Genomic DNA, 20,030 nt, shown 5'->3' on the forward strand with positions numbered 1-20,030 from the left:
AGTATGTTTAAAGGAAAATAAATTTTTCTCAATTTTGTAATATAGTATTAAAATATGTATTTTTTTAGCACATTAATTTCTTAATATGTGTTCTTTGTTTTAAAAAACAGCTGCAAGCGATTCAATCGGCTAACCAAAAAAAAAAGTTCTACACCACATCAAGCTGACTAGACTGCTTCAAAATCCTTTATTCCTTCGAAAAGATGAAGAAAAGCTCATTCATCGATGCTTAGGGCTGGAAACAAACAAACACTATTTTGGGTTGGAACTCACAAATATTTTGTGCAAGGTAAAACTAAAATAGGAAAAGAAATCCTTCTTCAAGCCAACAAAGAAGGGGACAAAAATGCAAAATATGGAATTGCAATTGCACTCTTATGTGAATCAAATGAGGAAGAAATCTAGCTACTATTATCAATTCTAAACCAACAAGATGGGAAACAATTGCTACAAAACTATCGACAAATCCTTTGACATACAACTTTTGGAACAAACACATTTTGCATCCCAAAAAACCAAGCATGCAAGAAAAATGGAGTGGGTCATTGGGATTGTGACTGCCCTTTCCCTTATGGAAACGAAGAATTACATGTGACATGCAAAATGTGCTCAATTGACTTGAAAATGTACAAATTAGCAAATCGAGTATAGTAGAAATNCATTGGGTCAACTGCTTTCTTTTTACAGAAAGGTTTGCCCAAAATTTTGTAAGGGAGCATGATGATTTAGCCATGCCGAACTTAATAGAATTAGATATCAAACTGGATATGGTAATATTCAATTTTGTTGCTCGAACTCCTTTTTGTCTTTCATTCTCTTTTTTATGAAAATCTTAAAATAACACAATTAACAAGAATTTCGGTGAAACACTTAGAGAAGTAAAAGATTAAAATTAAAACGCATTGCTTCACCTATAAGGAGTGCATACGGGCAGATGAAGCACATAATCATTTGAACTTCACCTAATTCCATCGCATCAGTCAACAAGTGGCACTTAATCCTATTCTCCTGGGAGATGGTACGGAGCAGGCTCATGAGATATCTACTTCTCTTCAGGCGATTTATTTTTATCGTGTAGTAGTTGCACACAGCACCTCTCTCATATGAGTGCACATCTCATAAGCGCGTGATCTAATCAACCCCTGTATGAGAGGGACAAAGTTTCTTTAATCAACCCCTATATGAGAGGAGCAAAGTTTCTTTTTAAACTAGTTTGAAAATTTTGAAAATCTAATGATTGAATTTCATGCTCTTTATATTCTTAACATGCACATCAAATTTCGTCTAAATCAGATATTTATTTACTATTCGATCAAAAAACTTATTTTTTATACACAATTTTAGATCACAAAAACTTGAAATTGTAACATTTCATGATGACATAGTAATTGATTTTTGATTTTTTTTTAAATTTTGCAAGTATAAAGAATATAATAAGAACATGTAATTTAACGATTAGATTCTCAAAATTCATAATTAGAGTGCGTTTGGGAAGTGATGAAAGTTAAAGCTTATTAGAGTTTTTACCTTATATTTGGTACTATTCATAGATCTTATTGCATTTTTTGGTATTATTTAAGAGTCTCATTATACTATTTAATTAGTTTTTTAGTTTTTTTTATAGTACTTTTAACAAAAAGTTTTTAGTTTTAACTAAATAAGGTATCTCTTCATATTAATTTGAAGAGAAACTCTGTTCGTATGAGAGGGACGTTGTATACAACTTTTACACAAGATACCACCTCTTCTCCAAGGCCTTAAGCAATAACCTCAGGCATAGTAGATTAGGTAAATTTACTGTTTAACTAATCAAAACAAAGTTATTCGGCCGTTTTTTATTGGAATGGATTGAAATTGACAACATTTAATTATAATACAATTGTTGTAATAAGTGGGGTAGAGAGGAATTAAATCTTGATTCTCTTTAGAAAGGAGATCATATAATGCCACTAAACTATAAAGTTTTTGGCAATGTTAGAATCTATGAGATATGTGACCTGTTTTTACTTTTCTTTATCTTGAAGCATATTAATATTAGCTAATTCATTGCAGAAATTGAGTAAGGATTAGTTATATGGACAAAATTAGGTGTAGTACCTTAGATACTGTTCCTTAGGTTCCTCTATTAAGATTCAGTTATGTGGTCACTTAACTAAAAAATACACTTTCTTCCCATGAGAAAAAATCCACATGGCAGAATATTAAAAAGAGAGCCTAAGGAACAACATCTAAGTACTGTACCTAAGTTTTGCTCTAGTTATATTATCTCACCCTTAACTACTATTGATTACTTGGAAATATTCTCTATCTTCATTGTTTCTAATTTCAACTCCGTTGTTAGGAAGCTAAACATTTTAATATTGTTTTTTTTTTGGTTAATTTAAATTCTAGGTAAACTGAGGATGGGATAATAGAATGATAACTCCAAAAGATCTAAGCTTGATTAAAGAAATGTTTTCTAATAGAATGGACAATAAATGGTGCCAATGTAATTTGGGAAAAAAAATTGGTTTAAGTAAAGAAAGAGGAAAAAAAACTACATAATATTTAAAAAAATTATTTTATAAGACATCCATCTCACAATATGTGTGTCCTACATGTTGTGAGAAAGATGTTTTATGAGACAGTGTCTGTTATGACTTCGATGCTGAATAAATTATTTGTATTTAGTTTAGTGATAGAATAAGGCTTAAAAGAATGTGTTGTGTATAATATAATTTGCTCCACCCTCTCGTAAAAGTTACCATGACTTTTGAGTAGAGTTTGTAATATGCCTTTGTATTTGAATCTCTTTCTCTCTCCTTGGTGTGTGTGTGTGTGTGTGTGTGTGTGTGTTTGTTGCTATTAAAAAAAAAAAAAAAAATCATATGTTTTAGGATAGAATTAGTTCCAATATTTTAAGATTTGTTGATGAGGTAATCTCATCCTTGGCTATTTATGTGTGGTTAAGGATCTGTTTAAGATTCACTTATTTTGCTAAAACTAAATTTTTTTTGCTGAAAGTACTATAAATAAAGGTTAAAGTTAAGTGAAATAGTACAGTGAAACTTATAAATAGTACCAAAAAGTACAATATGACTCATGAATAGTACTAAAAAGAAGCTAAATGGTAAAATAAGTTGGCAAATTTCATTCATGCCAAACTCATACTAAATACATTAATGAGAATTAATCAGAAAATTAACAAAAAATGTCTATTTCATTTCTCAAGTTTAGGAGATTGGTTATTTCAAACTAACTTGTAACCTCATGCATATGCATGGTAACACTTAAAAATATACAATAAGATGCATAATATAATTCCTAGATATATAATTTAATACTATTGAGAGTTATTTTTATATTTTGTTAACTCTTTAAAAAATTTTGTAAGGATATTATTAGTATAAAATGTAAATTGTCCATATATATATATATATTTTAATTATTGTAAAGAAAAATTTTTTTTTTCGATTCATTTATTCTAAATTTTTTGGTTTTTGTACTTAATAACTTACTTGGGTGAATATTTATAATGTGGTCCTACATTTTATTCTAAAATTAAGAAATAAAACTATTTAAGAATAAATAATTTAAAACAAACAGCGCAAAATTGAAACTTTAAATTGAAATTTTAATTTAAATTTTTCTTAATTTCACCTATTATTATATATATGAATTGGGTAACTATCTTTTACACTCAGTAAATTATCCCGAATTCACAACATTTTATCTTATGATCCGATTGCCCCAAACATGGTTTCGAACGGATTTGGACCCAAACTTTGTAAAAATTTATATTTAAACATAAACAATATTTTAGTAAAATCATTCGTTTGGGCTAAACTTATTAAAAGTTAAAAGTCCTGTATAGACGTTTATGGGTATTGGGCTTGAGAAGTAGTTGCCCACGAACAAAGAAAATGAACATTTGCACAAATTTGTTAACAGGTCAGAGAGTCGTTCCCATGGCATTGTGCTTCTTTTTTATGAAGTGAGCTTCTTAATTATGAATCTCCTACTAGTATGTAGTATCCTCTTGGGTTCGTTCCTTTTCATTCGAGTTTATAAAATGGGCCTTACATCCCCAAATCAGAAAACCAAGAAGCCGATTACAATGCCTGATGGGCTCTGATTACAACTCCGTTGGGCTTTTCCACTTGGATCACTTCTTCTCACTTAGAGCGATAGGAGGAAGATCCATTGAAAGAATTTAATTAGACGTAGAGTTTTATTTTTTTAATTTTTTTTTTATTTAGAAATAATTTAGACTTACAGCGGTACCGTACAGTTAAATCTTAGTCTTCTTAGACAAAGATGCTTCATATTCATAGTCCAAGAAAAAAAAATAAATTGAAATCTTAGACGTAACTACCTCATCAAACTTCTGAATTACAAAAAATTATAGGCTTTCAGTCCCAACTCATAAATCTAGTTCAACCTAACGCCGACCATTAAAACTCACTTCAATTGTCAAATTAAATTTTTTTAAAAATATCAATTTATATTTTTCTTTGGTAGACTAAAGTCACTTCGATTGTCAAATTAACTAATGGCGTGTTTGAATATCAATATTTGAGCACATAGATTTGGATTTGAGTGATTAAAATCCAAATAACTTGTTTGGATTGTTTAAAAATGGTCAAGAATTGGATTTGACAAATTGACCAAGGGTTTTAAACCTTTAAAATTCTTGAATTTGAAATAAATTTAAACCCATAGAATTATAGAAATCCATAATACATACTTCAATATTTATAAATTTGGAATTAAGACTGTGGGAGAAAAAGCCAAACCATACATAGTGGGCCTAAAACCCAATGTGAAGGTTATTGTATGTCCGAAGAGGCTAAAATTGTCGAGGGGTACTTCGCTTGAAAGAAGGATACATGGGGACGAAGAAACTCCGTCCGAAGAGAGGATCAGTGTTCCGAATAAATCATTATCCTCGGATGAAAAGATTCTAGGTCATATAAATATCTGGGGGGTTCGAGTGAGCTTACTAGTGACCTCAGCAGTCTAGATAAGTTTTGGACACGCCTGAAGATGAGAGGAATGGAGAAATATCTAAAAGGAAAAGCTGCCACCACCGTATTAAATGCACTGCAGCAACTTTTCTGGCCTCATTTATGTGGAGAAGACCCTTGAACAATATAACTTCAGCTATCGCTACTCACAAAAGGCTGAAGGAGATACATGACATGACATGCACTCAAGTAGGGAGCTAGATGGAGAACAAGTGGACAATGGGGATGATGGGGGAGGATGCTATATAAAGAAGAAGGGTTCCTAATAATGTGGGGGAGAAAAAAAGGGAGGTTGGACTGTAACCCTAGAAATTGTAACCTGTATTCAATTTATCAGAAGTCTCTTCGGACTTGAGCTTACTTGATCTTTACGTGTATTTTGATGCTGGTTTATACTGGGACGTTGTGATCAACCGTTGTAAGCTCCACAGTCAACCTAACTCTATCATCCACACTCTACAAATTTATTGTTTTTGGGCTTGGGCCACAAATCCTAACCCTACAATTGGCGCCGTCTGTGGGAAGAGCTTGAGTAGAAGTGGCAGCAACAGTTGATAATGGCTGAACCAGGGCAACAACCAGCAGAATCTGGGGCGTCCCAACACATAGACCCTTTTCTTAATTTGGAGCAGAGACAGGATCGTGAAGGCAGCATGCATACTACGCACCCTGAGCGAAGTCAACCGCATGGAGGAAGTCACATGTCTCATGTAGAGAAGAACAACATGCAACTGGAAATTGAGAGGTTAAGGAAGGAGTTGCGCCATGCAAAAAGAAAACGCATTTCTTCGCATTCTGATGAGGATTGGGGTGACAAGCAAGATGTCACTTATGAGCAGAGATCTCAAACACCAATCAATGAATCCTTTTCATACGAAGAGGAGCACCGTCGTAAAAGGCAACCTCAGAGCCCATCACGTGGAGGGGTAGGAAACGATGCTATGAGCAAAGCTTTGAATCAAATATCTAGGTCACCCTTCACGCACAGGATCGAAGGAGCGAGATTTCCTCGGCGTTTTAACCAGCCAATCTTTACTATTTATAATGGTAAAACGGACCCTGTGGAGCATGTGAGCCACTTTAATTAAAGGATGGCTGTCTACTCTAAAGATGAAACTCTGATGTGTAAGGTCTTCCCCTCCAGTTTTGGACCGGTTGCAATGAGGTGGTTCGACAGCCTGAAAGCAGATTCCATCAATTCCTACGAAGAGCTCACTCAAGCTATTGGTTCACGTTTTGTCACCTGCCGAAGAGTGGCCAGGTCCTTGTCTTCTCTGCTATCCTTGAGCATGCATGAGGGTGAGACCCTAAAGGCGTACTCGGATAGGTATTGGGAGATGTTTAATGATATGGAGGGCAACTTTGATGCAATGACCCTCGACACGTTCAAGCTCGGCCTCCCTACTAACCACGGTTTAAGGATGTCCTTATCTGGTAAACTTGTTACTAACATGCGACAGCTCATGGACCATATTGAAAAATATAAAAGGGTTGAAGAAGATCAGCAACAAGGGAAGGGTAAGGACAAGGTTATCCCCCAGGAGAGGAAAGATTTCAGGTCGGACCGTTACAATAACAACAAGCCACAGAGAGATTTCGCTGGGCAATCAGTATCAGCAAATGCTCAAGCAGTCAATACTGTGTTCAAGGAGCCAGTCAACCAAGTTTTGGAGAAGATCAAGAATGAGCCATTCTTTAAGTGGTCGAGTAAGATGGTGGGGAATCCTGAGAGGCGCAATTACAATCTTTATTGCCAATACCATCAAGACCATGGGCATACCACTGAAGATTGCAGAAGTCTGTGGGATCATTTGAACCAACTGGTCCACGAAGGTAAATTGAGGCACCTCTTGCATCACTCTAGTGGCCGAGGAGGTCAGATGAATTCTGAGCCCGAGAGGAATGATTCTTCGAAACCTTCATTAGGAACTATCAACGTCATCTTCACAACACCAGGAAGAATGGGGTCCTGGCCATCCAAGGTTATGTCAGTAGCTCGATTACCAGTAGGGGACTTTGGTCGAGATCCGAGGAGAGCTAGACCAGTTATCCAGCCAGTTTTAGGCTTTTCGAACGAAGATAAGATTGGAACCATCCAACCTCATGATGACGCTTTAGTAGTCACCCTCAGAATTGGAGGATATAATGTGAGGGTAATGGTGGACCAGGGTAGCGCGGTGGAGATAATGTACCCTGACCTCTACAGGGGGCTGAACCTCAAACCTGATGACTTAACACCATACTGTTCTCCCTTGGTTAGATATGTTCCTTGTACTGAGCAATGTGTTAGTTTTATATATGCTTTCATAGCTTCTAGCCATTTAGGGTAGTTATGGAGGTTTTAATGCTCTTCTTGGTAACGTTTGGTGCTGTGTAATGTGGCTTTAATGTGCTTCAACGGTTCATATAATTGGCCTCGTAACCGTTCTGGGTGTAATTGTGCTGCATTGAATGGTTTTTCTGCCTTCGTCAATGACGTGGGTATTAATTTGCTCGTCCAGGGATATCTTCGTCCGTATCATAGACGTCATCTTCGGTAAATGAATTCGTCAGTCCCGTCAAGCTTATTTAATTAAAATTGTAAATTTTTTATGGAAAAAAATATAGATAAAATTTAAAGGTAGTTGAAATAGTATAATAAGACCCATAAATAATATCAAAAAATATAATAAAATTCATAAATAATATCAAAAATAAATTAAATAATAAAACTCATGTTTTTAACCAATGCCAAATTACGGATCAGCATCAGGTGCAATAGGTGCAATACCTCAATTTCTTTCACAATTTTTTTAACATTTTTTGCTTTTTAATTTTAACTTTTTTACTTTTTTTTAATATGTGCAATTCTCTAGGTACTGCACCTTATGTGAATTCCCAGATTACAGCGTCACTCCTGCACAATAGCAATCGACGGCGCACTTCTTTGCAGCCTTTCAGTCTATTCTCTATCAGTCTCTTTCACTGTGTGCGCTTTAAATATTTGTAATTGGTTGAAACAAACATGAGGACAGGCCTGCAACTAAAACAATAGTAACAAGTAACTGGAAAAGCTGTAAAAAATTGCGTCACATTCTCTGGGTTTGAGAGAAGACATAAGCCTTTTTTTTCCATCTCTTTCATCTAAAAATTGAGTGTCTAAATTCTAAGGCACTGACTTTACTCTTTCTCACCAAAAATAGAGGAAAAGTTTTTGAGCATTTGTCAACTATCTTTGTGATATGAAGAAGGGTCGAACACTTGCTTCCTTAAGGGGTCAGGAACCTGAGACAAATGAGCCCTTGGTAAGAAACACTTTTCTTTTTTCCTTTCCTGAAAAGGGTTTGTCTTTATTTTGTTATTTAACCCCAGACTATACTAAACCCTCTCTTCTCTGCTATTATCTATCAAATGTTTTCCATTTTAAAACTGAATGTTTCATTCACCGTAGTGGGTTTCAATGTCCTTTTGTTTTATTTCACATGGTGCATTTTGGTATTCAGCAATATTATTTGCCTAACAAAATCCATAGGAATGTTGCCTCTCAAGGGTTATTTCATCCCAATTAATTGATAATGGTACACGGCATGGTATTTATTTGTTATCACATATATAAGAATGATTATTTTATAGACAAATAAATCATCTATGTGGAGGAGCTTTTTTTACTTTTCTTGTTCCTGTTCTTTGTGTGTGTGTGTGTTTGGTAATTACATTCTTCTTCTTCTTTTGTGTGTGTTTATATGGTATTCCATTCTTAAGAAGTGCATTAATATCTTTCTTACATTTTGTACTATGAAAATGTAAGAAAGATATTAATGCTTTTGGATACATTTGTGGAGATACTCATTAAACAGGAATTATGAGTTAGAATAAATTCTTATGAATGATTCTGATCATGAACAGACCAAGGAAGACCAAAGTCAACCCAATGTTGCACTCTCAACAAAGATTAGCAAAAGTGGTAGCTCCTCGCATGACAATGCACCTTCCCTAAACCAGCAGCATGACCAGCATCTACCAGCTGTTCTACATTGGCCATGCTCAGATCAACATGCTGTGGATCCAACTCAATCACCCTCACCTATCATGCAGAGCCAATGGCAGCAATTACCACATCCTCAACAAAATCCTGCTAGCAAACTGGCCCAGTATGGACAGCCACCACAGTTCGTTCAACCAACAGCACCATTTTGCATGCTCCAGCAACCCGTTTACCCATTTTTCGCAGCGAATGCGCCCACTACTTTTCAGCTGTTCTCTCCCCTTGGTACAACTGATTTTGGCTGGCAAGCACCTGGTGCTATAGGAGGAGGAACTTCATCAAGTAACCAACCACAAGTTTCTAATTTCTGTTACCCTGTAGGGTACATGTATCCCGCTTTTCCAGGTAAGTGTGTAATTTTAGTAATTTTTCTGTGCTATATGTTGTAATGCATTTTGTTGGGTATATTAACATCTTGAATCCGATACCTGATTTGTGTACACTATAATTTTATTTTGTAAATTGCAAGTATAAATGGACCTTGAATTATTGATCTTATGAAGATGGTGAACAATTCAGGAATCATTTGCAATATACAGAATACATGTTCTTCTTGTTGAATTTCTCCAGCTTTAAAACTTTGGAATTTCAATATTAGTAAATAATTGTCAAGGACTTACAAAAAAGAAAATAGCAATAGAATTCTTTCACTGCTATATAAATGTAATTTGAGTCATGTGACAGTACAGATTTTCCTGTTTTACAGGTACTTGGGATCCCTCACATTTTTGGGGTCAGGCACAACAATCACAATCTCCTTGCACTTACAATGTCCCAGAAGCATATGGCTACAATTCTTTACCACAATCTTTTCAAAGAGGAATCATCAAACCAGAGGCAAAACTTCCTCAAAAGCATCAGAAACTTTGGGATGCTCAAGTATGAGCTCTTTTCTTCAATTCATATAATGTTAGTATTGTTTCATAAATTTTCTCATTATGCATAAATAAGCTGGATTTTCTGGTGTGAGGTTGCAGTCAGCAGAGAATGTTCAGCTATGGAATGTAATTAATCGCTTGCAAGCAGAAATAGCTGACTACAAGAATCGGTTAATAAGACTTGAAATAGAAGTCTCGTCTTTGAAACCAAATGTGGGAGAGCCCATTGCCCAAGTTATTGGTACTTGTTCAGCTGGGCAACCATCAAAGAGAGGGAAACCAAAGAAACGATCAGTCAATGCATTACCTTCTCTTGGCAAGTCTCATCCCAGAACTAGAGCTAGAATTTCTCCACCGTGTACAACTCAACCTGAGAGTAAATCACATATTTTTGAGAAAGTTATCCTTTATAAGGTGGAAGACAAAGATAAAGCATCTCACTCAACTGCCATGGAGCAAGAAAACAATGAAAATATCTCAAATATTGTGACAACTCACACAATTGACGACATGGATATCAAAATAAACAATCTAATGATGCCTGCGTTCCACAATCAAGTTCATCAGGAATTTGCTGGAGTCCAAATAGGTGGATATGGCCTTAATTCCTCTTCAGAAATGAAAATTATTGATGGGAAAGTCCAGGACGTGAAAATTGGCAATTTGAATCTGTCTCAGCAAGCTAAGGAGATGACCAACAAGGGTGCTTCTAAAATAAGCTCTGAAGCCTGTGGAAGACACTCATTAGCTATAGACTTCCATGATAGACAAGAAGGAAAGATCATTTCTGGGTGGAGTTTTGCAAATGAAGAGGATGCTTCTGAAGAGCTTGAAGATGCTGTGGTAGGATCAACTAAGGACGAAAATGAGGAAGAAATGGAAGATGATACCAGCTCAGCCGAAGAAATTGCTCAAAAACCAGATGAGGGTACATGCTAAATGGATTGTGCAGTCGAGAATAGCCCTAAAGGCCTCCCTCCACATGAAAACTGGTGATAGTTTCCACCCTTTTGCGTTGTTTTCTAGATTGACAATAGATTTTGGTTTATAAATCTCTGGTCCATTGGGTCAACTGCTTTCTTTTTACAGAAAGGTTTGCCCAAAATTTTGTAAGGGAGCATGATGATTTAGCCATGCCGAACTTAATAGAATTAGATATCAAACTGGATATGGTAATATTCAATTTTGTTGCTCGAACTCCTTTTTGTCTTTCATTCTCTTTTTTATGAAAATCTTAAAATAACACAATTAACAAGAATTTCGGTGAAACACTTAGAGAAGTAAAAGATTAAAATTAAAACGCATTGCTTCACCTATAAGGAGTGCATACGGGCAGATGAAGCACATAATCATTTGAACTTCACCTAATTCCATCGCATCAGTCAACAAGTGGCACTTAATCCTATTCTCCTGGGAGATGGTACGGAGCAGGCTCATGAGATATCTACTTCTCTTCAGGCGATTTATTTTTATCGTGTAGTAGTTGCACACAGCACCTCTCTCATATGAGTGCACATCTCATAAGCGCGTGATCTAATCAACCCCTGTATGAGAGGGACAAAGTTTCTTTAATCAACCCCTATATGAGAGGAGCAAAGTTTCTTTTTAAACTAGTTTGAAAATTTTGAAAATCTAATGATTGAATTTCATGCTCTTTATATTCTTAACATGCACATCAAATTTCGTCTAAATCAGATATTTATTTACTATTCGATCAAAAAACTTATTTTTTATACACAATTTTAGATCACAAAAACTTGAAATTGTAACATTTCATGATGACATAGTAATTGATTTTTGATTTTTTTTTAAATTTTGCAAGTATAAAGAATATAATAAGAACATGTAATTTAACGATTAGATTCTCAAAATTCATAATTAGAGTGCGTTTGGGAAGTGATGAAAGTTAAAGCTTATTAGAGTTTTTACCTTATATTTGGTACTATTCATAGATCTTATTGCATTTTTTGGTATTATTTAAGAGTCTCATTATACTATTTAATTAGTTTTTTAGTTTTTTTTATAGTACTTTTAACAAAAAGTTTTTAGTTTTAACTAAATAAGGTATCTCTTCATATTAATTTGAAGAGAAACTCTGTTCGTATGAGAGGGACGTTGTATACAACTTTTACACAAGATACCACCTCTTCTCCAAGGCCTTAAGCAATAACCTCAGGCATAGTAGATTAGGTAAATTTACTGTTTAACTAATCAAAACAAAGTTATTCGGCCGTTTTTTATTGGAATGGATTGAAATTGACAACATTTAATTATAATACAATTGTTGTAATAAGTGGGGTAGAGAGGAATTAAATCTTGATTCTCTTTAGAAAGGAGATCATATAATGCCACTAAACTATAAAGTTTTTGGCAATGTTAGAATCTATGAGATATGTGACCTGTTTTTACTTTTCTTTATCTTGAAGCATATTAATATTAGCTAATTCATTGCAGAAATTGAGTAAGGATTAGTTATATGGACAAAATTAGGTGTAGTACCTTAGATACTGTTCCTTAGGTTCCCCTATTAAGATTCAGTTATGTGGTCACTTAACTAAAAAATACACTTTCTTCCCATGAGAAAAAATCCACATGGCAGAATATTAAAAAGAGAGCCTAAGGAACAACATCTAAGTACTGTACCTAAGTTTTGCTCTAGTTATATTATCTCACCCTTAACTACTATTGATTACTTGGAAATATTCTCTATCTTCATTGTTTCTAATTTCAACTCCGTTGTTAGGAAGCTAAACATTTTAATATTGTTTTTTTTTTTGGTTAATTTAAATTCTAGGTAAACTGAGGATGGGATAATAGAATGATAACTCCAAAAGATCTAAGCTTGATTAAAGAAATGTTTTCTAATAGAATGGACAATAAATGGTGCCAATGTAATTTGGGAAAAAAAATTGGTTTAAGTAAAGAAAGAGGAAAAAAAACTACATAATATTTAAAAAAATTATTTTATAAGACATCCATCTCACAATATGTGTGTCCTACATGTTGTGAGAAAGATGTTTTATGAGACAGTGTCTGTTATGACTTCGATGCTGAATAAATTATTTGTATTTAGTTTAGTGATAGAATAAGGCTTAAAAGAATGTGTTGTGTATAATATAATTTGCTCCACCCTCTCGTAAAAGTTACCATGACTTTTGAGTAGAGTTTGTAATATGCCTTTGTATTTGAATCTCTTTCTCTCTCCTTGGTGTGTGTGTGTGTGTGTGTGTGTGTGTGTTTGTTGCTATTAAAAAAAAAAAAAAAATCATTTGTTTTAGGATAGAATTAGTTCCAATATTTTAAGATTTGTTGATGAGGTAATCTCATCCTTGGCTATTTATGTGTGGTTAAGGATCTGTTTAAGATTCACTTATTTTGCTAAAACTAAATTTTTTTTGCTGAAAGTACTATAAATAAAGGTTAAAGTTAAGTGAAATAGTACAGTGAAACTTATAAATAGTACCAAAAAGTACAATATGACTCATGAATAGTACTAAAAAGAAGCTAAATGGTAAAATAAGTTGGCAAATTTCATTCATGCCAAACTCATACTAAATACATTAATGAGAATTAATCAGAAAATTAACAAAAAATGTCTATTTCATTTCTCAAGTTTAGGAGATTGGTTATTTCAAACTAACTTGTAACCTCATGCATATGCATGGTAACACTTAAAAATATACAATAAGATGCATAATATAATTCCTAGATATATAATTTAATACTATTGAGAGTTATTTTTATATTTTGTTAACTCTTTAAAAAATTTTGTAAGGATATTATTAGTATAAAATGTAAATTGTCCATATATATATATATATTTTAATTATTGTAAAGAAAAATTTTTTTTTTCGATTCATTTATTCTAAATTTTTTGGTTTTTGTACTTAATAACTTACTTGGGTGAATATTTATAATGTGGTCCTACATTTTATTCTAAAATTAAGAAATAAAACTATTTAAGAATAAATAATTTAAAACAAACAGCGCAAAATTGAAACTTTAAATTGAAATTTTAATTTAAATTTTTCTTAATTTCACCTATTATTATATATATGAATTGGGTAACTATCTTTTACACTCAGTAAATTATCCCGAATTCACAACATTTTATCTTATGATCCGATTGCCCCAAACATGGTTTCGAACGGATTTGGACCCAAACTTTGTAAAAATTTATATTTAAACATAAACAATATTTTAGTAAAATCATTCGTTTGGGCTAAACTTATTAAAAGTTAAAAGTCCTGTATAGACGTTTATGGGTATTGGGCTTGAGAAGTAGTTGCCCACGAACAAAGAAAATGAACATTTGCACAAATTTGTTAACAGGTCAGAGAGTCGTTCCCATGGCATTGTGCTTCTTTTTTATGAAGTGAGCTTCTTAATTATGAATCTCCTACTAGTATGTAGTATCCTCTTGGGTTCGTTCCTTTTCATTCGAGTTTATAAAATGGGCCTTACATCCCCAAATCAGAAAACCAAGAAGCCGATTACAATGCCTGATGGGCTCTGATTACAACTCCGTTGGGCTTTTCCACTTGGATCACTTCTTCTCACTTAGAGCGATAGGAGGAAGATCCATTGAAAGAATTTAATTAGACGTAGAGTTTTATTTTTTTAATTTTTTTTTTATTTAGAAATAATTTAGACTTACAGCGGTACCGTACAGTTAAATCTTAGTCTTCTTAGACAAAGATGCTTCATATTCATAGTCCAAGAAAAAAAAATAAATTGAAATCTTAGACGTAACTACCTCATCAAACTTCTGAATTACAAAAAATTATAGGCTTTCAGTCCCAACTCATAAATCTAGTTCAACCTAACGCCGACCATTAAAACTCACTTCAATTGTCAAATTAAATTTTTTTAAAAATATCAATTTATATTTTTCTTTGGTAGACTAAAGTCACTTCGATTGTCAAATTAACTAATGGCGTGTTTGAATATCAATATTTGAGCACATAGATTTGGATTTGAGTGATTAAAATCCAAATAACTTGTTTGGATTGTTTAAAAATGGTCAAGAATTGGATTTGACAAATTGACCAAGGGTTTTAAACCTTTAAAATTCTTGAATTTGAAATAAATTTAAACCCATAGAATTATAGAAATCCATAATACATACTTCAATATTTATAAATTTGGAATTAAGACTGTGGGAGAAAAAGCCAAACCATACATAGCCCATACGAAGAGGGGTAGGAAACGATGCTATGAGCAAAGCTTTGAATCAAATATCTAGGTCACCCTTCACGCACAGGATCGAAGGAGCGAGACTTCCTCGGCGTTTTAACCAGCCAATCTTTACTATTTATAATGGTAAAACGGACCCTGTGGAGCATGTGAGCCACTTTAATTAAAGGATGGCTGTCTACTCTAAAGATGAAACTCTGATGTGTAAGGTCTTCCCCTCCAGTTTTGGACCGGTTGCAATGAGGTGGTTCGACAGCCTGAAAGCAGATTCCATCAATTCCTACGAAGAGCTCACTCAAGCTATTGGTTCACGTTTTGTCACCTGCCGAAGAGTGGCCAGGTCCTTGTCTTCTCTGCTATCCTTGAGCATGCATGAGGGTGAGACCCTAAAGGCGTACTCGGATAGGTATTGGGAGATGTTTAATGATATGGAGGGCAACTTTGATGCAATGACCCTCGACACGTTCAAGCTCGGCCTCCCTACTAACCACGGTTTAAGGATGTCCTTGTCTGGTAAACTTGTTACTAACATGCGACAGCTCATGGACCATATTGAAAAATATAAAAGGGTTGAAGAAGATCAGCAACAAGGGAAGGGTAAGGACAAGGTTATCCCCCAGGAGAGGAAAGATTTCAGGTCGGACCGTTACAATAACAACAAGCCACAGAGAGATTTCGCTGGGCAATCAGTATCAGCAAATGCTCAAGCAGTCAATACTGTGTTCAAGGAGCCAGTCAACCAAGTTTTGGAGAAGATCAAGAATGAGCCATTCTTTAAGTGGCCGAGTAAGATGGTGGGGAATCCTGAGAGGCGCAATTACAATCTTTATTGCCAATACCATCAAGACCATGGGCATACCACTGAAGATTGCAGAAGTCTGTGGGATCATTTGAACCAACTGGTCCACGAAGGTAAATTGAGGCACCTCTTGCATCACTCTAGTGGCCGAGGAGGTCAGATGAATTCTGAGCCCGAGAGGAATGATTCTTCGAAACCTTCATTAGGAACTATCAACGTCATCTTCACAACACCAGGAAGAATGGGGTCCTGGCCATCCAAGGTTATGTCAGTAGCTCGATTACCAGTAGGGGACTTTGGTCGAGATCCGAGGAGAGCTAGACCAGTTATCCAGCCAGTTTTAGGCTTTTCGAACGAAGATAAGATTGGAACCATCCAACCTCATGATGACGCTTTAGTAGTCACCCTCAGAATTGGAGGATATAATGTGAGGGTAATGGTGGACCAGGGTAGCGCGGTGGAGATAATGTACCCTGACCTCTACAGGGGGCTGAACCTCAAACCTGATGACTTAACACCATACTGTTCTCCCTTGGTTAGTTTCGAGGGAAGAATTGTCACTCCGAAAGGCCAGATACGGCTGCCTGTACAGACTGGCTCGGAAGTAGTGGAAGTAGACTTCATTGTCGTAGATGTGTATTCCCCTTATACGGCAATTGTAGCCAGACCTTGGCTACATATGCTAGGGGTTGTTTCCTCTACTTTACATCAAAAGTTAAATATCCATCCGAAGGGCGAGTTTGTAAAATCCGTGGAGATCAATCCTCAGCCAGACAATGCTTGGTGGCTACCATCCAGCACAAGCCCGAAATTAAGTCCTCGGCCAGGGTCGAGGGAGACTTATAGCAGTTAAAAAGTCAGGTATTGCCCGTCGAAGATCTAGATGAAGGCGTTAGGTGTGAGGATTTAGTAAAAGTTCTAATTGGGGACAATCCTGAAAAGTTCTTTCAAGTCGGATCTCAGATACCTCAACCAGAAAAAGAAGAGCTAATTGAGTTCCTTAAAAGGAATCTTGATGTATTTGCCTGGAATGCTTACGAAGCCCCAGGAGTGGATCCAGAGTTCATTTGCCACCATCTGAGGGTCAACCCTCTGATTGTCCCCAAGAAGCAGCCTCCTCGGCGCCCATCTAAAGAACATGCAGATGCAGTCAAAGAAGAAGTAACGAAGCTCAAACAGGCTGGAGCTATTAAAGAAGTTTTTTACCCCGAGTGGTTAGCAAATACTGTGGTGGTGAAGAAGAAGAGCGGGAAATGACGAGTCTGTGTAGATTTCACCGACTTAAATAAGACTTGTCCTAAGGATCCTTTCCCTATGCCGAAAATTAATCAGCTAGTAGATGCCACTGTCGGCCATCCTCGGATGAGTTTCTTGGATGCTCTCCAAGATTACCATCAAATACGGTTAGCCCCAGGTGACCAAGAGAAGACCGCTTTTGTTACCCCTACTGGTAATTACCATTATAAAGTGATGCCATTCGGTTTGAAAAATGCAGGCTCTACTTACCAACGAATGATGACAAAAATGTTTGAATCACAGTTAGGCAAAAGTATTGAGGTCTACATAGATGACATGGTGGTGAAAAGTAAAGTCGTTTCCAAGCACGTGAAGGACCTTGACAACACTTTTGACATCCTAAGAAGGCATAAGCTACGTCTGAACGCTTCCAAATGCTCATTTGGTGTAGGGTCAGGAAAATTCTTGGGGTACATGGTAACGCACAGGGAAATTGAGGTTAACCCGGATCAGATAAAGGCTATCCAAAATCTACAGCCTCTTCGAAATTTGAAAGAAGTTCAAAAGTTGATAGGGATTACAGCTGCCCTGAACCGATTCATCTCTCGGTCCACAATAGGTGTAAACCTTTTTTCTCACTAATCAACAAGTGGAAAGGATTTGAATGGACTGAAGAATGTGCTTTGGCCTTTCAACAACTCAAAGACTACTTGGCTCGGCCACCGATTATGTCTAGCCCTGAACCGGATGAGGTCCTGTTTTCCTATATTGCTGTGGTTCCCTATGCTGTAAGTCTAGTACTGATACGAGTGGATCAAGGTGTGCAAATGCCAGTTTACTATGTGAATAAATCTCTACATGAGGCCGAGATTAGGTACTTGCCACTAGAGAAAGCTATCTTGGCAGTAGTACTCGGAACACGAAAATTGCCTTATTACTTTCAAGCACATACGGTCGTCGTGCTCACACAACTCCCGCTTAAATCCGTACTTCGAAGTGCCGACTACACGGGGAGAATAGCCAAGTGGGGCACTATCTTAAGGGCTTTCGATATCAAATACATGCCTTGCACATCAGTCAAGGGGCAGATCCTTGCAGATCTGGTGGCCGAGTTCATGGAACCTAGTTTAGAAGAAGTAACGGTAGAGATGGACATGGATGAAAAATCGGTTGGCGTGATTTCTCAACAAGGACTTTCCCATTGGGAAGTGTATGTGGACGGCGCAGTAAACCAGAAAGATTCTAGAGTGGGGCTAGTATTGATATCTCCTGAGAGAATCATCATTGAAAAATCGTTAAGGCTGGATTTCTTGGCAACAAATAATGAGGCGGAGTACGAAGCCCTATTGATGGGAATGTCTATGGTCCAAAGAATGGGAAGAAAGGCAGTGGAGTTGTTCTCGGACTCAAGGTTAGTTGTGCGTCAAGTACAGGGGGAGTTTGAGGCAAAGGATGAAAAGATGCAGGGATACTTGAGCCGAGTTAAATGTCTGTAATCACAGTTCGAATTTTTTAGTTTGCTACATATACCCAGAAGCGGTAATGCACATGCTGATTCTCTGGCAACACTTGCTACCTCTTCAGCACAAAACTTGCCGAGAATTATCCTCGTCGAGGACTTGCATGGGCCTACTGAGGCAAGAAGAGATGTAATCCAAGTTCATCAAATTAGAACTGGGCTTTGTTGGATGGATCCGATAGTTAAATTCTTGAAAGAAGATGTTCTGCCTGAAGAAAATAGGGAAGCCGACAAAATTCGGAGGAAGGCGACCAGATTCTGGTTATCCAAAGACCAGAAATTATACAAACGCTCCTATTCAGGACCGTACCTGTTATGTATGCATCCTGAAGTGGCTGAGTTGTTACTAGAGGAATTGCATGAAGAAATTTGTGGGAGTCACACCGGAGGTAGATCTTTAGCTCACCGAGCCATTACTCAAGGTTATTGGCGGCCGAACATGCAAAAAAAAGCCCATGAATATGTTAAAAAGTGCGATCAACGTCAACGATTTGCGCTGAACATACACCAACCAGGTGGAGTCCTCAACCCACTATCTAGTCCGTGGTCATTTGCTCAATAGGGTTTAGATATAGTGGGTCCATTCCCAAAAACCGCAGGACATAGGAAGTACCTTCTGGTCGGCACAGACTATTTCACCAAATGGGTTGAAGTTGAACCTTTGGCCAACATTTGAGACGTAGATGCATAGAGATTTGTATGGAAGAATATTATTACTCGTTTCGGAGTTCCTCATACTCTCATCTCGGACAATGGCCTATAGTTCGACAGTAAAGCATTTCGAAATTACTGTAACGAACTAGGAATCACGAACAGATACTTCACCCCTGCCTATCCCCAGGGGAACGGACAAGCAGAAGTAGTTAACAAAGTCATAGTTAATGGATTGAAGAAGAGATTAGACGATGTGAAGGGCAAGTGGGTAGAAAAGTTGCCACACGTACTTTGAGCTTACAGAACTACGCCTCGCAGATCTACTGGAGAAACCCCTTTCTCGATGACTTATGGGGCTGAAGCTGTCATCCCTCTGGAAACTGGGTTCCCAACTCTGAAAACCAGTTCGTTCAGTCCGACCAGCAACAATGAACTGCTAGGAAGGAGTTTGGACTTGATTGAGGAAAGGAGAGAAAATGCAATAGTTCGATTGGCACATTACCAACAAAAGCTCAGGCAAGACTATGATGCCAACGTAAAGCTAAGGCCTCTAGAACCTGGTGATTTGGTACTCAGGAAAGTTATGGGCACTGCGAAAAACTCAGCCTAGGGGAAACTAGGACCTAATTGGGAAGGGTCATATCGTATCACTTCAGGGGCTGGCATTGGGGCATATTTCCTGGAGGACTTAGATAGTCATGTAATACTGTGCCCTTGA

At 36.4% G+C, this 20,030-nt stretch overlaps 4 protein-coding genes across 4 annotated transcripts; all 4 read left to right on the forward strand.

Annotated features, from left to right (window-relative positions):
- The first annotated feature begins 6,097 nt into the window (after positions 1 to 6,097).
- Positions 6,098 to 7,336, forward strand: LOC136070300 (uncharacterized). The gene has a single exon (XM_065780091.1). The coding sequence runs from the start codon at positions 6,098 to 6,100 to the stop codon at positions 7,334 to 7,336; it is 1,239 nt and encodes a 412-aa protein (XP_065636163.1).
- A 589-nt stretch (positions 7,337 to 7,925) lies between these two features.
- On the forward strand, positions 7,926 to 11,141 carry LOC111995729 (uncharacterized). Its single transcript, XM_024027660.2, has 4 exons — positions 7,926 to 8,290; positions 8,892 to 9,375; positions 9,737 to 9,909; positions 10,008 to 11,141. The coding sequence occupies exons 1-4, from the start codon at positions 8,228 to 8,230 to the stop codon at positions 10,845 to 10,847; spliced, it is 1,560 nt and encodes a 519-aa protein (XP_023883428.1). The 5' UTR covers positions 7,926 to 8,227; the 3' UTR covers positions 10,848 to 11,141.
- A 4,133-nt stretch (positions 11,142 to 15,274) lies between these two features.
- On the forward strand, positions 15,275 to 17,160 carry LOC136070301 (uncharacterized). The gene is made up of 2 exons (XM_065780092.1): positions 15,275 to 16,555; positions 16,846 to 17,160. Exons 1-2 carry the CDS (start codon positions 15,275 to 15,277, stop codon positions 17,158 to 17,160), a joined length of 1,596 nt encoding a protein of 531 aa, XP_065636164.1.
- Positions 17,161 to 17,867: 707 nt separating this feature from the next.
- On the forward strand, positions 17,868 to 19,220 carry LOC136070302 (uncharacterized). Its single transcript, XM_065780093.1, has 2 exons — positions 17,868 to 18,550; positions 18,674 to 19,220. Exons 1-2 carry the CDS (start codon positions 17,868 to 17,870, stop codon positions 19,218 to 19,220), a joined length of 1,230 nt encoding a protein of 409 aa, XP_065636165.1.
- The last annotated feature ends 810 nt before the right edge of the window (positions 19,221 to 20,030 follow it).

Source organism: Quercus suber, unplaced genomic scaffold (assembly GCF_002906115.3).
Source record: "Quercus suber isolate HL8 unplaced genomic scaffold, Cork oak 2.0 scaffold_224, whole genome shotgun sequence".
In the NCBI taxonomy this organism is placed as follows: Eukaryota; Viridiplantae; Streptophyta; class Magnoliopsida; order Fagales; family Fagaceae; genus Quercus; species Quercus suber.

Coding starts and splice junctions, on each gene's coding strand:
- LOC136070301 (XM_065780092.1), top strand. CDS start 15,275: ATGGCTGTCTACTCTAAAGATGAAACTCTGATGTGTAAGGTCTTCCCC. Junction 16,556..16,845: donor ATGTGTATTCCCCTTATACG/GCAATTGTAGCC, acceptor AATCCTGAAAAG/TTCTTTCAAGTCGGATCTCA.
- LOC136070302 (XM_065780093.1), top strand. CDS start 17,868: ATGTCTAGCCCTGAACCGGATGAGGTCCTGTTTTCCTATATTGCTGTG. Junction 18,551..18,673: donor GAGTTGTTCTCGGACTCAAG/GTTAGTTGTGCG, acceptor ACATATACCCAG/AAGCGGTAATGCACATGCTG.
- LOC111995729 (XM_024027660.2), top strand. CDS start 8,228: ATGAAGAAGGGTCGAACACTTGCTTCCTTAAGGGGTCAGGAACCTGAG. Junction 9,376..9,736: donor CATGTATCCCGCTTTTCCAG/GTAAGTGTGTAA, acceptor CCTGTTTTACAG/GTACTTGGGATCCCTCACAT. Junction 9,910..10,007: donor AGAAACTTTGGGATGCTCAA/GTATGAGCTCTT, acceptor GTGAGGTTGCAG/TCAGCAGAGAATGTTCAGCT.
- LOC136070300 (XM_065780091.1), top strand. CDS start 6,098: ATGGCTGTCTACTCTAAAGATGAAACTCTGATGTGTAAGGTCTTCCCC.